Source organism: Hyla sarda, assembly GCF_029499605.1.
Source record: "Hyla sarda isolate aHylSar1 chromosome 1 unlocalized genomic scaffold, aHylSar1.hap1 SUPER_1_unloc_2, whole genome shotgun sequence".
NCBI classification, from domain to species: domain Eukaryota; kingdom Metazoa; phylum Chordata; class Amphibia; order Anura; family Hylidae; genus Hyla; species Hyla sarda.
The window spans coordinates 990134-1010551 of record NW_026607581.1 but is presented as its reverse complement, the minus strand read 5'-3'; the positions used below and the strand labels follow the sequence as shown (position 1 = coordinate 1010551).

The following is a 20418-nucleotide window of genomic DNA, read 5'->3' as shown; positions in this document are numbered from 1 at the left end:
AACACAGTCGAAAACTACACCGTCCATGGAGACGATTTTCAGGCCATAGCTCAGTCGGTCACCTTGTCCGGGGTTCTAGAAGGTTGGGAGCCTGCAGAGGAGAAAATTGGTGCAATGTTCCATTGAGCCAGCAGTTTTTCCCCTTCCTGGAGAGAACGGACAACATGCATAGAGTTGTTATGTCGGATAAGCAGGCGAACCGGAAAGCCCCACCGGTACAGAATTTTAGCTGAGGTTATGGGAAGAAGCGATCTGCGAGCCTGCAGGGTGGAGGCAGATAGGTCTGCGTAGACTGTTATTTTGCGATATGGAGCAGCTAAACCATTATTGCGGCGTGCATATTCCATCAGCTTTTCCTTGATTTGGAAAAAATCAATGCGTGCCAGGACATCGCGTGGTACAGTGTCCTCCAGATGTTTGGGTCTGGAGACCCTATGAGCTCTGTCCACAATTCATTCAGACCTGGAGCAGTCAGGCAATGCGGCTTGAAGCAGGGAAAGGACAAAGTCTGGTATATCTCCAGGAGCCACATTTTCCGGTATGCCGCGCAGTTTAATGTTATTGCGGCGGCTCCTGTCCTCAAGGTCTGCCACTTTAAGTTTCAGGGCAAGCACTTCATCTTCCACATCGTTAGTTTTGTCAATAACCGAATTGTGGGATGTCGCAAACTGTCCAAATTTCTGTTCTACATGGTCTACTCTGCTCTCAAGATCTTTCACTGTGGCACTGAGAGGGTTAACTAATTTGTGCATATCTTGCAAAAATGAGGAACGTAAGACTAACAGCATTTCTTTAACCCCTTAAGGACCGGAGGTTTTTCCGTTTTTGCATTTTCGTTTTTTGCTCCTTGCCTTTAAAAAATCATAACTCTTTCAAATTTACACCTAAAAATCCATATGATGGCTTATTTTTTGCGCCACCAATTCTACTTTGTAATGACGTCAGTCATTTTGCCCAAAAATCTATGGTGAAGCGGGAAAAAAAATCATTGTGCGACAAAATTGAAAAAAAAAACGCTGTTTTGTAACTTTTGGGGGCTTCCGTTTCTACGTAGTACATTTTTCGGTAAAAATGACACCTGATATGTATTCTGTAGGTCCATACGATTAAAATGATACCCTACTTATATAGGTTTGATTTTGTCGGACTTCTGGAAAAAATCATAACTACATGCAGGAAAATTAATACGTTTAAAATTGTCATCTTCTGACCCCTATAACTTTTTTATTTTTCCGTGTATGGGGCGGTATGAGGGCTCATTTTTTGCGCCGTGATCTGAAGTTTTTAACGGTACCATTTTTGCATTGATAGGACTTATTGATCACTTTTTATTCATTTTTAAATGATATAAAAAGTGACCAAAAATGCACTATTTTGGACTTTGGAATTTTTTTGCGCGCACGCCATTGACCGAGCGGTTTAATTAATGATATATTTTTATAATTCGGACATTTCCGCACGCGGTGATACCACATATGTTTATTTTTATTTTTATTTACACTGTGTTTTTTTTTTTATTGGAAAAGGGGGGTGATTCAAACTTTTAATAGGGGAGGAGTTAAATGATCTTTATTCACTTTTTTTTTGCACTTTTTTTTTGCAGTGTTATAGGTCCCATAGGGACCTATAACACTGCACACACTGATCTTCTATGTTGATCACTGGTTTCTCATAAGAAACCAGTGATCAACGATTCTGCCGGATGACTGCTCATGCCTGGATCTCAGGCACTGAGCAGTCATTCGGCGATCGGACAGCGAGGAGGCAGGTAGGGGCCCTCCCGCTGTCCTGTCAGCTGTTCGGGATGCCGCGATTTCACCGCGGCTATCCCGAACAGCCCACTGAGCTAGCCGGGATGCTTTCGGTTTCACTTTAGACGCGGCGTTCAACTTTGAACGCCGCGTCTAAAGGGTTAATAGCGCGCGGCACAGCGATCAATGCCGCGCGCTATTAGCCACGGGTCCCGGCCGTTGTTAGAGGCCGGGCCCGACCCGCTATGACGCGGGGCCACGCCGTGGCCCCGCGTTATAGATCGGGAGTGGACACATGACGTTCCAGTACGTCATGTGTCCTTAAGGGGTTAAGGGCTGTATCTGTAAGGGCTTGATTGGAGACCGGCACATTAGCCAGTGGGTCATTTGCATCCAGGGTCCCACAAGCAACAACCCCCCAGTGTCCTACCTCAGTGCCATCGGTGTTGGGCAGCAGAAGAGAGCGCTCAGAGAGGGGGCTGCATTCCAGAGAGCCGACCATTGGAGAGGCTGGAGGGTTCATGGAGAAAGCCCGTTTCCTGCTTTCAGCCGCTGTGTCGCTGGGCAGCTCGGAGCCCCCGGACAAGCTAGGCGCTGCTCCGTCCGTGCAGGTGGCTCTGCAGAGGTACGTGTGGCAGGTACCAAGGACGTTCTGCGCTGGAGCTGTGGAGAGTTGCAGGCTCTGTCGCCACTCTGCTGAGCGCGTCTTGTGTGTGCTGCAGGGCCGCCGGCGCCATCTTGACCCGCGCCGTTCGGGGGACAAAGAGGAATTGCGCCAGGGAATCTAACTTGGCTTGTCTCCGTCGCCTGGCAGTCATAGTGGCAGATGTTCCGGAGGTGATGGGGAGTCAAAAGAACGGTGTGTGGCGGTTTCTTTGTCGCTTTAGTAGGCTTCTGTACGGGGCTGCTCTAAACTGCGACCATGCGCCTCGGCTACCAGGCCACGCCCCCTAAGGCTATTGAGTCTGAAGACATCACACTTCCTATCCTGTGGGATATAAAGGTTCACTTAACCCCTTGTTACGTTCACCGAGGGGTCTAGTTTCCAAAATGGTATGCCATGTGTTTTTTTTGTTGCTGTCCTGGCACCATAGGAGCTTCCTAAATACGACATGCCCCCCAAGCAAAATTTGGTCTCAAAAAGCCAAATATGACTCCTTCTCTTCTGAGCATTGTATTCGCCCGTAGTGCACTTCAGGCCAACTTATGGGGTACCTCCATACTCAGAAGAGATGGGGTTACAAATTTTGGGGGGTATTTTCTGCTATTAACCCTTGCAAAAATGGGAAATTTGGGGGGAAACACATTTTTGTGAATTTTTTTAATTTATTTTTTTACGTATGCAAAAGTCGTGAAACACCTGTGGGGTATTAAGGCTCACTTTATTCCTTGTTACGTTCCTCAAGGGGTCTAGTTTCCAAAATGGTATGCCATGTGTTTTTTTTTGCTGTTCAGGCACCATAGGGGCTTCCTAAATGCAACATGCCCCCCAAAAACCATTTCAGAAAAACGTACTCTCCAAAATCCCCTTGTCGCTCCTTCGCTTCTGAGCCCTCTACTGCGCCCGCCGAACACTTTACATAGACATATGAGGTATGTGCTTACTCAAGAGAAATTGGGCTACAAATATACGTATAAATTTTCTCCTTTCACCCCTTGTAAAAATTCAAAAATTGGGTCTACAAGAACATGCGAGTGTAAAAAATGAAGATTGTGAATTTTCTCCTTCACTTTGCTGCTATTCCTGTGAAACACCTAAAGGGTTAAAACGCTGACTGAATGTCATTTTGAATACTTTGGGGGATGTAGTTTTTATAATGGGGTAATTTGTGGGGTATTTCTAATATAAAGACCCTTCAAATCCACTTCAAACCTGAATTGGTCCCTGAAAAAAAGCGAGTTTCAAAATTTTGTGAAAAATTGGAAAATTGCTGCTGAACTTTGAAGCCCTCTGGTGTCTTCCAAAAGTAAAAACACGTCAATTTTATGATGCAAACATAAAGTAGACATATTGGAAATGTGAATAAAAAAAATATTTGGAATATCCATTTTCCTTACAAGCAGAGAGCTTCAAAGTTAGAAAAATGCAAAATTTTCAAATTTTTCATCAAATTTTGGGATTTTTCACCAAGAAAGGATGCAAGTTACCACAAAATTTTACCACTATGTTAAAGTAGAATATGTCACGAAAAAACTGTCTCTGAATCAGAATGATAACTAAAAGCATTCCAGAGTTATTAATGTTTAAAGTGACAGTGGTCAGAATTGCAAAAAACGTCCGAGTCCTTAAAGGTGAAAAAGGGCTAAGTCCTTAAGGGGTTAATGTCATATCATGACCAAAGAGCCAGTGTGATAAAACTTCCTGTGTGTTTCCCAGGCTCAGCAGATGTAACACAGCATGGCAGCGCTTGATTATGCAGTGATGAAAGGAGGGAGAAGGATAAGATATGCTCTTCCCTGTGGGGTGATGCAAGATGTTTGTGGAAGAGGAGGACCCGCATGAGGGGGAGGATAGGCGGGTGGTGTTAGCAGTTAAACCTGATTAGTGCAACCATGGTGGTGTCACCAAAATTACCTGGCCTTGTTACAGTGAAGCCTCATTCTGCAGGATGTTGAACCATTGGGCCATGTATTGGCCCTGGCCATAGCTACTACTCCATGTATCTATGGTAGCATGCATTGTTCTGCTCACAGAAGCCTGAAGGCCGTGGAGTCAACAAGATGGTGCGGGAACACCTACCAACAGCTTGACCAGGTGCAAATTAAGGCGCAGTACAACAGGGTAAATACTGTTGTCTGGAGGACATAGATTCTCCAACAGATACAGTCTTGACAGTCCCATGTGGTGACACTCCATATGGCTACATAGAGACGTAGTTCTTATACTCGGACCCTGGCCACGGCTTACTCTCTGTATGTACAGATGACATAGTACCATGTTATCTTCATCTGGTAAGGTAGAAAAGAATACCGGGCAGTGACTGCTCCACCTGACTGTGCTCCTCCTCTGGAAGGTGTTTTATAGAACCTACATATACAGCAGCGTCTCCGTCACCTGAGCTCATCAGAACAGCAGCCCTACATCTGTTACATTTCACAGTTTTTACCACCTACTTTGGCTATGCTTTTCTGATACTGCCACAACCATCCTGCTCTGAACACGTCAACTCCTCCTCAACTGGTTCCCATGTCTTCTCCCACACAATATCCTCAAAAACAAACTCCTCTTCATCCAAGCTACTCCTTTCTTCATAAACTTCTTGGGCTCCTTGCTTGCCCTCAGCATAGCCATTATGACACCTTAAATTATCCTCATCACACCTACCACCACCAGTCCTGCGGGTGCTAAGCTCGGCCACCAATTCCCCCTCCACCACGTTGGCAACACACTCTAAAGCTTGACTCTCCTTGTGGCTAGTGCTATCCTTCTGCATAGCAGTAGGAAGGGGACAAAGACAGAGATGAGGATACACAGTGTCTAGGTTGGACATTTCCACCGCACCATTTGACTGTAGACGAGGAGGAATCCACTGAGGTGGCTCACCGTCATATTGTCATATAGAGTCCCCAGCTGATGCATTATAACCCCTTAAGGACTCAGACCATTTCGACCTTAAGGACCAGAGCATTTTTTGCACATCTGACCACTGTCACTTTAAGCATTAATAACTCTGGGATGCTTTTACTTTTCATTCTGATTCCGAGATAGTTTTTTTTTGTGACATATTCTACTTTATGTTAGTGGAAAATTTTCGATGATACTTGCATCATTTCTTGTTGAAAAGTTCCAAAATTTGATGAAAATGTAAAAAATTTAGCATTTTCTGTAACTTTGAAACTCTCTGCTTATAAGGAAAATGGATATTCCAAATAAATAATATATTGATTCACATATACAATATGTCTACTATATGTTTCCATCATAAAGTTGACATGTTTTTACTTTTGGAAGACATCAGAGGGCTTCAAAGTATAGCAGCAATTTTCCAATTTTTCACAACATTTTCAAAATTTGAATTTTTCAGGGACCAGTTCAGTTTTGATATTACAAATACCCCATAAATGACCCCATTATAAAAACTGCACTCCTCAAAGTATTCAAAATGGCATTCTGTAAGTGTGTTAACCCTTTAGGTGTTTCACAGGAATAGCAGCAAAGTGAAGGAGAAAATTCAAAATCTTCATTTTTTACACTCACATGTTCTTGTAGACCAAGTTTTTGAATTTTTACAAGGGGTAAAAGGAGAGAAATCCCCCAAAATTTGTAACCCAATTTCTCTCGAGTAAGGAAATACCTCATTTGTGTATGTCAAGTCCTCTGTGGGTGCACTACAAGGCTCAGAAGGGAAGGAGCGACAATGGGATTTTGGAGAGTGTTTTTCTGAAATGGTTTTTGGGGGGCATGTCACATTTAGGAATTTCTTTTCACTAAAATGCTGGTTTTTCCCCAAATTTTTAATTTTTACAAGGGGTAATAGGAGAAAATGCCCCCCAAAATTTGTAACCCCTTCTCTTCTGAGTATGGAAATACCCCATGTGTAGACGTCAAGTTCTCTGTGGGCAGAATATTAAGTCTGAATATTAAGATCTCCCATAATATTTCTCATTTAGAAATAGCTCGAAAAATTCTATATAGATGGTATTTAACACCGTATAAACTGGCACAAATGTTCCCAGGCCAATTTAACAAATGCTGGCGCTGCAATGAAGGAGAAGGCAATATGATTCACATATGGTGGGATTGTAGAGGGATACAACCCTTTTGGTGTAAAGTGTACTCTACTCTGCGTACAATTATAGGCTACACTCCCCCTTGGGGCCCAGAAGTGGCATTACTGAACCTGGGCCTCGAGGAGGTCCGTTTTGCAGATGCGGTTATAGTGGGACATTTTCTCACAGCTGCCAGAGCGGCAGTGGCACTAAAATGGAAAAGCGTAGAAACACCTGACCTTCAGTATATTATCAATAAAATCCACTATCATTATAGTATGGAAAAATCCATTGCTTCTGCTAATAACCAATTGTCAAGATTTACTTCTATATGGGCAAATTGGCTTGAATTTAGATCTTAATAACTCCGTCTCCCCCCCCCTTTTTTTTCTTCTTCCTCTTTCTCTCTCCCCTTCCCTTTCTTGCTTTTTCCCCTGTTCTCTTCGTTCTTTTTCTTTAAACTTTTGTTGCCCAAATTTGTAAATGTATAATCCTACAATTTTATGCCAATATGTTTATGTTTTATGTATATACGAAAAGAAAAGAGAAAAATAAAGAATAATAAAAAAAAGTTCTCTGCGGGCGCACTACAATGCTCAGAAGAGAAGGAGTCACATTTGGCTTTTGGAAAGCAGATTTTGTTGAAATGGTTTTTGGGGGGCATGTCGCATTTAGGAAGCCCCTATGGTGCCAGAACAGCAAAAAAAAAAAAAAAAACCCATGGCATACTATTCTGGAAACTAAACCCCCTCAAGGAATGTAACAAGGGGTACAGTGAGCCTTAACACCACACAGGTGTTTGATAAATGTTCATTATAATGGGATGTGAAAAGGAAAAATTTGATTTTTTACACTAAAATGCTGGGGTTACCCCAAATTTTTCATTTTCACAAGTGGTAATAGGATAAAATGTCACTGTACATTTGTACATACATTTCTTTGGAGTAAGAAAATACCTCATATTAGGACATAAACAGCTCTGCGGGTGCACACCAGGTCTTGGAGGAGCAGGAGCACAGTCAGGGGCCTCGAGCATTTACATAGCTGCCTATGGAGCCAGAAGAGTGGGACCCCCCCTCAAGGAACATTACATGGGGTACACTGAGTTACTAAATTGGGGTACAGTGGGACGTAAAATTACAAAATAGGTTGTTATGTTCCCAGATTGATGACCCAGAGCATAGCCAAAACTAAAAAATATGCCCGCCCCAAACCCTATGCTCTGAGTCATCATTCTGGGAATGTGATGTGTGTGGCCGTCCCTAACCTATTGCCTCAAATGCGCCGCTCAGGTGGGGAGAGAGCGCTGCACATTTGAGGCAACATAAAAAAGTCCCCAATGATAGTGACTCAGTGACCTATGACCCAGAGAAAAAAATACCCCCAGAGGTCTTATCAGGGAAGTGTGTAGTTAATTTGTTTGGTATAATTTATATATAACGGTGTGTGATTAGAAATCACACACCATTATAAGAAAAAAATAAAGGGGGACAAATGCGGACCCTTGAGGACCTATTAGGGGGTCAGCGGGATTTTTTTTTTTTTGGGGGGGGGTCCTGAAGGGTTAAATATTAAGATTTAAGAACCTGACGCGTTACATTCCCTATATACAACGTCAGGGACAATATTACATTTATTATAAGTCCAGTGTGCGGAGATGGATATAATAATAATAAATCATATAAGAGAGAAAACTTTTATTAACAATTGGTAACAAGTTTGGAGATGCAGTATATCAGGGGTCTCAAACTGGTGGCCCTCCAGATGTTGTATAACTTTAACTCCCAGCATGCCAGGACATGCCCGGACAGCCGTTGGCTGCAGATAACCGTTGTCGGCCATGTTAAGGAATTTAACCAATTCCTTCAGGTACATTTGCTGTTTGAGGCCAAATTGGAAATGTTTTATCAATCAGGCCTGATAGATTGGAAGAAATGACACAGACTGGGATCTGTATACAGCGTCTTCTGACGTTTACTACATACAGCAGAATTCTTATAGGCAAAGATGAAAGGACGGCAAACTGCCCAATGATACCTGGTTACAAACAGGCGTCTTATCTCTAAGTAGGAAGGACGGGAAGTGTGAACGTCTTCAGACTCAGTAGCCTTGGAGTTTTCTGTACGCTCAGCAGTTGTGGTTCTTGTTTACAAGTTTCCTGGTTATAATTCTGGTAAAGTTCACACTCAGTTCATAATGAAGGAACATAGACAAGATGGTGGACTATAGACAACATGGTGATGATATATAAAGGATTATTATAAAAGGTTATATAAAAAGGTATAACAAGCTGACTCCCCTCACAGGCATGCTAGGAATTGAAGTTTTGCAACATCTGGAGGGCCGCCAGTTTGAGACCCTGCAGTATATGAGATATATATATATATATATAAATGTCAGATATCCTATGTACATGGTTAATATATAGATGTGATATCTCCGTCATTTATTGCTCTGAATTGGCTTCTCTCCTGTGTGAATTCTTATGTTTTTTAAGATTTGATTTCTCAGTAAAACATTTCCCACATTCTGCACATGAAAATGGCTTCTCCCCTGTGTGAGTTCTTACATGTTTAACAAGACCTGATTTGCAAGTAAAGCATTTTCCACATTCTGAACATGAAAATGGCTTCTCACCTGTATGAGTTCTCTGATGTTTAACAAGATGTGATTTTTGAATAAAACATTTTCCACATTCTGAACATGGAAATGGCTTCTCTCCTGTGTGAGTTTTTTGATGATAAAGAAGACTTGATTTCTCAGTAAAACATTTTCCACATTCTGAACATGAAAATGGCTTCTCCCCTGTGTGAGTTTTTTGATGTTGAACAAGATTTGATTTGTCAATAAAACACTTCCTACATTCTGAACATGAAAATGGTTTCTCCCCTGTGTGAGTTCTTCGATGTACAACAAGGTATGATTTATTAGTAAAACACTTCTCACATTCTGAACATGAAAATAGCTTCTCCCCTGTGTGAATTCTTTGATGTTTAACAAGCCTTGGTTTCTCACTAAAATATTTCCCACATTCTGAACATGAAAATAGCTTCTTCACTGTGTGAGTTCTTTTATGTACAGCAAGATGTGATTGCTGAGTAAAACATTTCCCACATTCTGAGCATGAAAATGGCTTCTCCCCTGTGTGAGTTCTTTGATGTGTAACAAGACCTGATTTAAAAGTAAAACATTTCCCACATTCTGAGCATGAATATGGTTTCTTTCCTGTATGAGCTCGTTGATGTCCAACATCCCTTCTATGACTTTCTTTTTGCTGAACATCCTGTGATGAGTGAGAAGACAGGACCTGTATATAAGGATGAGATGACAGATCTTGGCTGTGAAGGGCTGAGGGTGTATCTGGGATAATGGAATGTTCTTCATATGTATCTTGTGTGATATCATCATCTGCTTTATAATCTGAAGATATAAGATTCTCCTCTGATCTCCTGGTACAAGAATCTGCAGAGAATAACACAGATTTTATTTTAACCCCTTAACAACTCAGGAAATATAAGCTTTCCTCTGAGAACAACAAAATAGAGAATATCTTTCTCGGGATGTGCTATAAAACGTAACCTTTAATTATTATTACTAAGTTAAAAAGGTAAATTACTTAGTGTTGTTAATATAACATTGCACAATGGCAAAAAAAAGAAAGAATGCACTGGCTAAGTGCGGCTGGGCCCAGCCACACAAAGTCCCGCACATAAACTGTTAAAAAAAAACTGTGTCAGAAACTCTAAATATACCGCCAACGTCTTTCTACCACCAGTCTTGGTGGTGTCATCAGGGAGGTATATGCAAAAGACAATCGCAACTTCACATAGAAATGGAGCCCACTAAAGTCAAGTAAGTGGGGCTGTTTAAATCAAGACAACTATATGATGCTGTGGACACGATTATAACCACAGCGAATCACAAGAATCGGAGGCAATTTAAAGGCAGCCTCCAGCAGTTGCAAAATAATATGATACAATTGGCCCATGGACCCAAACGACAGAATCATGTACAAAGTATATGGCTACATCTGCGCTATGACAGTCCTGTAAGGGAAAAAGAAATTGTATTTCCTCATATATATGAATATGTCCCAAGGCTCAATTGTTCAGATGCCGCTGATATTGTGCATCACCTGCAAAATAAAACAAAAGAATCCCACTCACAATAGTGTCCTGTGGAGAGAATTTTCTATAGATCTGTACGGTGACAGACTATAGTACTCACGGCTACTGCAGTTATACAGCTGTCCGGCGTGAGACACCTGCATCCAGCAGGGAGCCGGGAATTACTGGCTCTCTCGCAGGTTCCGGCGAGCGTGTGGCGTCTGACGTCACATCCGCTCATGGCCGCGGCTAAGTATGCGCTAGGCCCCGCCCCCGGTCGACGCAACCACCGAGGGCGTGTGCAGCTGTGCACGTCAGAGCCGATGCCTAATCACTTAGCGGCACGGAGCGCTGATGTAGACAGATATTAGGGTATTTGACAGGTAGGTCTATGGCTAAGACACAGACATCACACTGGCTACGGCGCAATGTGTACTGAGTTCTAGCCCATCACGGACCAGAGAGGGGGGGGGGGGGGGACATCTTTAACTCCTCAGACAATGAGTCTCTAAATATCATAGCGGATATCCGGACAATAATGCTTCATTTTAAGATAATTCATTGTAATAAATTATTACAGAATTTAGCCATGATATAAAAATATACTGTATGAATTGTTCATGGGCACGGACAACAAACTTCAAATAATCATAAGTTGTTTAAGACATAGGGAGAATAGACAAGATATAAAACTTAATATTTAGATTAGAGTTATAAGGAGACGGAGGTGGGGGGGGGGGGGGGGATTGGGTGGAGGCTTGAAGGAAAAGAGTAGAGCCAAAACTCTTATTTTGCCATAATATTTTTTCCTTCACTCACTGTGCGGTACAATTATTTCTCAGGTGAATACGATCACAATACTCAGTTTGCATAGTTTTTGTTACGCTTTACTAGTTTGTAACCCCTTAAAGGGGCACTCCACTGCTCCAGCGTTCAAAACATTTTATTACGAACGCTGGGCTCGGGCTGCGGGGGTCGTGATGTCACGGTCACACCCCTAGTAATGTCAAGCCACGCCCTATCAATGTAAGTCTATTGGAGGGGGCGGGGATGTGTGACGTCACGAATGCTGGGATTCAAAGAATGCTGGGAGTGGCAGTTACCAACTACAACACCCAGCATGCCCTCATACAGCCTATACCTCTGCAGCAGACCCAAAACTGCGACTACCAGCATGTTGCACCATTACGTTTACTATACTAGTATATGGTGAAACATGCTGGGAGTAGTTTTGGGTTGTGTCTGCTGCAGAGCCATAGGCCGTATCAGAGCATGCTGGGTGATGTAGTTACAAACTTCAACTCCCAGCATTCCTTGACACAGCCTCTGGCTTTGCAGCCGACCAGAGACTACAACTCCCAGCATGTTGTACCATGACCTATACTACTATATAGTGCAACATGCTGGGAGTAGTAGTTTTGCAGCAGGCAGAGAGCCTTAGGTTTCAGATCACTGATTTATAGCAGAAAAAGTAAATAAAAATATTGAAAACATTTTGAAATAAATGTGAAATAGCCCCTCCCCTAATAAAAGTTTGATTACACCCCCCCCTTCCTTTTCCCATTTTTGGAATAAATTAATGTAAACAAAAATAAATTAACATATTTGGTGTAAATATCTGAACTATTATAATATAATGTTGTTAATTAAACCGCACAGTGAATGGCGCAAATGTAAAAAAATAGCAGAAAAAAAAAAAAGCAGAAAAAGCAAAACAAAAACTACAGATCACGGTGCAAATAATAACGATCCCTCATACAGGAAAATAAAGTGTTATGGGGGCAGAAATATTACAGAAAAATTACAAAAAAAAGTTATAATACAATATAATCCAATAATAATATAATACAATAACACAAAACCTATATATATTGGGCATCGATGTCATTGTTTGGACACAATATAGATGACGTCATTTGTACCGAAAAGTGCGCTGCATAAGAATGGAAGCCACAAATTATGTATTATTTTTGTTTTTGTGGTAAAATTATCTATCTACTTACCACCACTACCTACCTACACAGTCTACCTACCAACGCTATCTACCTACCGCCATTATCTGCCTTCATACTGGCATTATCTACACTATTTAGGGCACTGAGGAAAGAATTGGGAAACGTGCTGGAAACGTGCAGCGCCTAACATGTTTCTCCGGCAGATTCTGTGGGGACGAAAAGGAAAGAGAACGACTTCAGGAAGACGCCCCCTGTGATTCACTACATGTAACTGCACTGTAATCACTTATATGGTCTGCAGCGCCTGTGTAGAGCCGGGGGCACTGTATGGGGGGATATTAGTCTGTGTACAGGGGTATTATTCAGTATCAGTATGGCAGTATTATCCCGTCACTATATGGTGGTAATGGTGGTGGTCATGATGTGGTGCAATTATTCATCCCTTTTATTCCTTTATCACGACAAAATCCTGATGTCCCGATCAGCTGAGAGGACGGTGGGAGGGCCCTTACCTGCCTCCTCGCCGTCTGATCAGTGTTCTATTACTCCAAGACTGAAGCAGCAGAGCACTGATAACAATGATCAATGTTATGGCATAGCACTGATCAGTATATACAATCAGAAGATTGCAGGTAATAGTCCCCTATGGGGGCTAAAAGATAAATTTAAAAAGTAAATACATGTGAATAAGCCCCTCCCCTAATAAAAGTTTGAATCCCTCCCCCCCCCCATTTCCATTTTTTTTAAATAAATGTAATAAAAATTATTATTTTTTTAAATAGAAAAAATAATTCCCATGTGGTACCGCCGTGTGCATAAATGTCCGAACTATTAAAATATAAGGTTAGCCAAACCGCATTGTCGATGGCGTCCAGGTGAAAAAATACCAAAGTCCAAAATTTTGCATTTTTGGTCACTTCATATACTATAAAAATATTAATGAAATGCGATAAAAAAAAGTCCCATCAAAACAGAAATGGTTCCGATAAAAACTACAGACCACGGCGCAAAAAATGACCCTCATACAGACGCGTATACGGAAAAAAATAAAGTTATGGAGCTCAGAAGAGGAGAATTTTAAACATATTAATGTTGGTGCATGAATTTTTTAAAGTAGTAAAATTAAATAAAACCTATATAACTTGTGTATCCTTGTAACCGTCTGGACCTACAGAATAAAGATAAGGTGTTAATTTTACCAAAAAGTGCACGGCGTAAAAACGGAAGCCCTACAAAGTGGCAAATTGGCGATTTTTTAAATTTTATTTCACCCCACAAACAATTTTTTTGGTTTCACCGTAGATTTTGTTATAAAATAATTGCTGTCATTACAAAGTACGATTGGTGACGCAAAAAACAACAAGCCTCATGTGGGTCTGTAGGTGCAAAATTGAACGCATTATGATTTTTAGAAGGTGATAAGGGAAAAAACGAAAGTGCAAAAACAAAAACTTCCTGTGGAGCATACAGCAGCTGATAAGTACTGGAAGGATTAGGATTTTATAATAGAAGTCATTTACAAATCTGTAGAATTTTATGGCACCAGATGATTTTTTCTAAATATTTTTCCACTGGAGTACCCCTTTAAGGTGGAAATGGGTTTAACCCCTTAACGACAACGTTTTTCCATATTTGCACAGTTTTTTTGTGCCACCAGTTGTACTTTGTAATTTTACATCAATCATTTTACCCAAAAATCTATGGTGAAAAGATATTTGTGCGACAAAATAAAAAAAAAACGTCATTTTGTAAAATTTGGGGGCTTCCGTTTCTACGCAGTACATTTTTGGGTAAAAATGACACCTTATCTTTATTCTGTAGGTCCATACGACTAAAATGATCCCCTACTTATATAGGTTTGATTTTGTCGTATTTATGGAAAAAATAACTACGTGCACGAAAATTAATACGTTTAAAAATTCTCATCTTCTGACCCCTATAACTTTTTTTTTTCTGCGTATGGGCTGGTATGAGGGCTCTTTTTTTGCGCCCTGATCTGAAGTTTTTATCGGTACTATTGTTGTTTTAATCTGACTTTTTGATCGCTTTTTACAAATTTTTTTATGGTATAACAAGCGACAGAAAATATGCTATTTTGGACTTTGGAATTTTTTTTTTACGTGTTCGCTATTGACGATATATTTTTATAGTTCGGACATTTACCCACGCAGCGATAGCACATGTTTATATTTATTTTTATTTAAATTTTTTTTTAATGGGAAAAGGGGGCGATTCAAACTTTCATTAGGGAAGGGGTTAAATCAAATTTATTAACTATATTTTTTACACATTTATATCCCCCCATAGGAGACTATTACATACAATGCTTTGATTGCAGACACTGTTCTGTGCCATAGCATAGCACTGATCAGTGTTATCGGCGCTCCACTGTCTGGATTCTCAGGCATGGAGCAATAGAGTGACGACGATCGGACGCCGAGGAGGCAGGTGGGGACCCTCCACGCCCTCACAGCTGATCGGGACATCACGGATTCACCACTGACTGAGCTGCCGGGAAGCATTTATTTTTTATTTTAGATGCGGCAATTAACTTTAATCGCCGCGTCTAAAGGGTTAATACCGGGCATCAGCGCAATCAGTGATGTCCGGTATTAGCCACCGGTCCCGGTCATTGCTAGGTGCCGGGCCCGACCCTGTGTTACAGCACGGGAGCGGGTGCACCCTGCGTCCTTAAGAGGTTAGGGTGATAGTGGTCTGCGTACAGGGGTTTTATTCAGTATCAGTACGGTAGTATTATCCCGTCACTATATGATCAAGGAAGGCATAAGAGGCGAGGGAGGCATGGGAGGCGAGGGAGGCATAAGAGGCGAGGGAGGCATGGGAGGCGAGGGAGGCATGGGAGGTGAGGGGAGCATGGGAGGTGAGGGAGGCATAAGAGGCGAGGGAGGCATGGGGGTGAGGGAGGCATAAGAGGCGAGGGAGGCATGGGAGGCGAGGGGGGCATGGGAGGTGAGGGAGGCATAAGAGGTGAGGGAGGCATAAGAGGCGAGGGAGGCATGGGAGGTGAGGGGAGGCATAAGAGGCGAGGGAGGCATGGGAGGCGAGGGGGGCATGGGAGGTGAGGGGAGCATGGGAGGTGAGGGAGGCATAAGAGGCGAGGGAGGCATGGGAGGCGAGGGAGGCATAAGAGGCGAGGGAGGCATGGGAGGCGAGGGAGGCATGGGAGGTGAGGGGAGCATGGGAGGTGAGGGAGGCATAAGAGGCGAGGGAGGCATGGGAGGCGAGGGAGGCATAAGAGGCGAGGGAGGCATGGGAGGCGAGGGAGGCATGGGAGGTGAGGGGAGCATGGGAGGTGAGGGAGGCATAAGAGGCGAGGGAGGCATGGGGGTGAGGGAGGCATAAGAGGCGAGGGAGGCATGGGAGGCGAGGGGGGCATGGGAGGTGAGGGAGGCATAAGAGGTGAGGGAGGCATAAGAGGCGAGGGAGGCATGGGAGGTGAGGGGAGGCATAAGAGGCGAGGGAGGCATGGGAGGCGAGGGGGGCATGGGAGGTGAGGGAGGCATAAGAGGTGAGGGAGGCATAAGAGGCGAGGGAGGCATGGGAGGTGAGGGGAGGCATAAGAGGCGAGGGAGGCATGGGAGGCGAGGGGGGCATGGGAGGTGAGGGAGGCATAAGAGGTGAGGGAGGCATAAGAGGCGAGGGAGGCATGGGAGGTGAGGGAGGCATAAGAGGCGAGGGAGGCATGGGAGGCGAGGGGGGCATGGGAGAAGAGGGAGGCATAAGAGGTGAGGGAGGCATGGGAGGTGAGGGAGGCATGGGAGGCGTGAGGGGGGAATGAAAGGCAGGGCGACAATCTGACAGAAGGCCTCCTCAAAGGGTCCCAAAATAGTGATCTATCTGAATGGTGTCAACTAGAATAGTGAAAGATAAGAGCTCTTCGAGATCTCTGATACATGGACATGAGCTGTTCTGCCGCAGAGGGAGAATGGACAGGGAGATTAAAGGGGTACTCCACTGCCCCAGCGGTCAGAACATTTAGTTCCAAACGCTGGGTGTGGGCTGCGGGGGTCATGATGTCACATCGTGCCCCCTCAGTGCAAGTCTATGGGAGCGGGTGTGATGGCCTCGTACACATAGGGATATTTCTTGTCCATATTCCAGCTGTAGTTTCACATTAGTTTGCATTTTGGCTGAATAGAAGAATATACAGGAAGAGACAGGACAGAGAGATTAAAGAATTCTACACAATTATTACAGCAGAAGAATCTGTGACTCTGCTCTATATTAAGTTGTTACTACTCACCTGGGCGGTTACCTGTAGGAATGTCCTCCTTATACTGCTCATCACTGCTCACATCTGTCTCTTCTTCTTCCTTCATATCTGTAGCATTAATATTGTTCAGATCTTTTCCTGTCGGAATGTTCTCCTTATACTGCTCATCACCACTCACATGTGTCTCTGGAGCATTAATATTGTTCAGATCTTCTCCCTGATTCATAAGATGTGAAAGAAATATAGTAAAAGTCATCAGACAGTAGGAGAAGTCACATGGGATGTTATAGATGAGCAGGAGATGAGGAGTCATGGAGGGTGAGGGGACTGACCACAAGAGCTTCACAGCCCTTCTACAGATCATAGGGAATATCTCCATCTACCTGATCATCCTGTGGAAGAAGAGGACGGGGACACCTCTCTGCTGCTGTTCTCTTACTGGATCTGACTGTAGGGAACACATACAGAGACTGAATTCATTCTTTACATACAAATAATGAGAGGACGTGTGTATATAGTCATGTCTATTACCTGGTGATGTGAGGGGCTGCTGATCCTCCATCATGACCTGATCCTTGTACTGATCCTTGTGTCCTTCTACATACTCCCACTCCTCCATGGAGAAATAGACCGCCACGTCCTGACACCTTATAGGAACCTGACACATAATGATACAGACATCACCCCGACCCCTCCAGTGGTGTTACTGTATAATGTCCCAGCATTCCCAGCAGTGTCACCTCTCCAGTCATCACCAGACCCCTCCATTACTGTATAATGTCCCAGCATTCCCAGCAGTGTCACCTCTCCAGTCATCACCAGACCCCTCCATTACTGTATAATGTCCCAGCAGTGTCACCTCTCTAGTCATCACCAGACCCCTCCATTACTGTATAATGTCCCAGCATTCCCAGCAGTGTCACCTCTCCAGTCATCACCAGACCCCTCCATTACTGTATAATGTCCCAGCAGGGTCACCTCTCCAGTCATCACCAGACCCCTCCATTACAGTATAATGTCCCAGCAGTGTCACCTCTCCTGTCATCACCAGACCCCTCCATTACTGTATAATGTCCCAGCAGTGTCACCTCTCCAGTCATCACCAGACCCCTCCATTACTGTATAATGTCCCAGCAGTGTCACCTCTCCAGTCATCACCAGACCCCTCCATTACTGTATAATGTCCCAGCAGGGTCACCTCTCCAGTCATCACCAGACCCCTCCATTACTGTATAATGTCCCAGCATTCCCAGCAGTGTCACCTCTCCAGTCATCACCAGATCCCTCCATTACTGTATAATGTCCCAGCAGTGTCACCTCTCCAGTCATCACCAGACCCCTCCATTACTGTATAATGTCCCAGCATTCCCAGCAGGGTCCCCTCTCCAGTCATCACCAGACCCCTCCATTACTGTATAATGTCCCAGCAGTGTCACCTCTCCAGTCATCACCAGACCCCTCCATTACTGTATAATGTCCCAGCAGTGTCACCTCTCCAGTCATCACCAGACCCCTCCATTCCTGTATAATGTCCCAGCAGTGTCACCTCTCCAGTCATCACCAGACCCCTCAATTACTGTATAATGTCCCAGCAGGGTCACCTCTCCAGTCATCACCAGACCCCTCCATTACTGTATAATGTCCCAGCAGTGTCACCTCTCCAGTCATCACCAGACCCCTCCATTACTGTATAATGTCCCAGCAGGGTCACCTCTCCAGTCATCACCAGACCCCTCCATTACTGTATAATGTCCCAGCAGTGTCACCTCTCCAGTCATCACCAGACCCCTCCATTACTGTATAATGTCCCAGCAGTGTCACCTCTCCAGTCATCACCAGACCCCTCCATTACTGTATAATGTCCCAGCAGGGTCACCTCTCCAGTCATCCCCAGACCCCTCCATTACTGTATAATGTCCCAGCAGTGTCACCTCTCCAGTCATCACCAGACCCCTCCATTACTGTATAATGTCCCAGCATTCCTAGCAGTGTCACCTCTCCAGTCATCACCAGACCCCTCCATTACTGTATAATGTCCCAGCAGTGTCACCTCTCCAGACATCACCAGACCCCTCCATTACTGTATAATGTCCCAGCAGTGTCACCTCTCCAGTCATCACCAGACCCCTCCATTACTGTATAATGTCCCAGCAGGGTCACCTCTCCAGTCATCACCAGACCCCTCCATTACTGTATAATGTCCCAGCAGGGTCACCTCTCCAGTCAGCAGCTCCATCATCTTGTTGATGAGTTCTAGGATCTTCTGTTCATCCATTTCCTCATGTATCAGGGAGTGAGGTGGGGGCCCCGGGATTGGGCTCAGGGTTTTTCCCCATCCTTCACACACAGGGGCCCGACAGCGCCCACTAGAGGACTTCTTCACTACTGTGTAATCCTGTGTATGGAGAGACACATTAATATCACTACATACATTCCCAGAATCCCTCACCTCTCCAGTCATATCCATCTGTTATTATATAGATAAGAATGAGGTCATGTGACATCACTCCCAGAATCCCTCACCTCTCCAGTCATATCCATCTGTTATTACATAGATAAGAATGAGGTCATGAGACATCATTCCCAGAATCCCTCACCTCTCCAGTCATATCCATCTGTTATTACATAGATAAGAATGAGGTCATGTGACATCACTCCCAGAATCCCTCACCTCTCCAGTCATATCCATCTGTTATTCCATAGATAAGAATGAGGTCATGTGACATCACTCCCAGCATCCCTCACCTCTCCAGTCATATCCATCTGTTATTACATAGATAAGAATGAGGTCATGTGACATCACTCCCAGAATCCCTCACCTCTCCAGTAAGCCGGAAGAGTATCTGTAGGGTGAGGTTTATGATCCTGTCGGCCATCTTGTTCCTGTCTCTCTCCATGGTTGATGGGTCATCCAGGAGAATTCTCTTATATAGAAGATATCAGCAGAGGATCCTGGATTGGAGAAACCTGAAGGGAAGAAGAGGAGACGATGATAAACCGCACCAGATTCTATGGAGAAATAAAACCCATTTCCTGGAGATAATCTGGGGAAACATCTGAGGAGACATTATAGTCACAATGATTTCGGATGAGTTCTCCTCTATGATGACGTCCTCGGAAATTTACCAGAAAATCTTTCAGAATCTTTGGCGGCAAAGAATCAAATACAGAAGAACAAACACCGAGAACACGAAAAGAAAGACAAGAAGGTAAACGAAAAGAAAAGAGAAGGAAAAGGGAGGATAGAGGGTGAAGGGAAACAAGGGGGGAGGAGCATAAGGCGGGAATGGACGACCAATCACATGACCCAGCAATATAGCAGAGAACACTCTGGTGTCTGGGGGCGGAGTCACCTTTATAGGGGTTCATTGTGTCACGTCACAGCCACACCCCCTCGTGATGTCACAGCCAAACCCCCTCATGATGTCACAGCCACACACCCTCATGATATCACAGCCACACCCCCTCGTGAAGTCACAGCCACACCCCCTTGTGATGTCACAGCCACACCCTCTCGTGAAGTCACAGCCACACCCCCTTGTGATGTCACAGCCACACCCCCTCATGCTGACACAGCCACACCCTCTCATGATGTCACAGCCACACCCCCTCATGATGTCACAGCCACACCCCCTCATGATGTCACAGCCACACCCCCTCGT

General features: G+C 44.0%; 3 protein-coding genes across 3 annotated transcripts in view; 2 read left to right on the top strand and 1 right to left on the bottom strand.

Annotated features, from left to right (window-relative positions):
• The window catches only part of LOC130298059 (zinc finger protein 436-like), a 178073-nt gene that overhangs the window by 16882 nt on the left and 140773 nt on the right, over positions 1 to 20418 (top strand). The window lies entirely within an intron of this gene.
• Positions 1 to 20418, top strand: part of LOC130298064 (oocyte zinc finger protein XlCOF6.1-like) — a 226534-nt gene that overhangs the window by 123332 nt on the left and 82784 nt on the right. The gene's annotated exons all lie outside the window — the stretch shown is intronic.
• Positions 1 to 20418, bottom strand: part of LOC130298060 (oocyte zinc finger protein XlCOF7.1-like) — a 201946-nt gene that overhangs the window by 136283 nt on the left and 45245 nt on the right. Inside the window, exon 7 of the mRNA XM_056550953.1 lies at positions 9769 to 9923. Coding sequence (XP_056406928.1) covers positions 9769 to 9923 — 155 coding nt within the window. The remainder of the gene's footprint in view (positions 1 to 9768; positions 9924 to 20418) is intronic.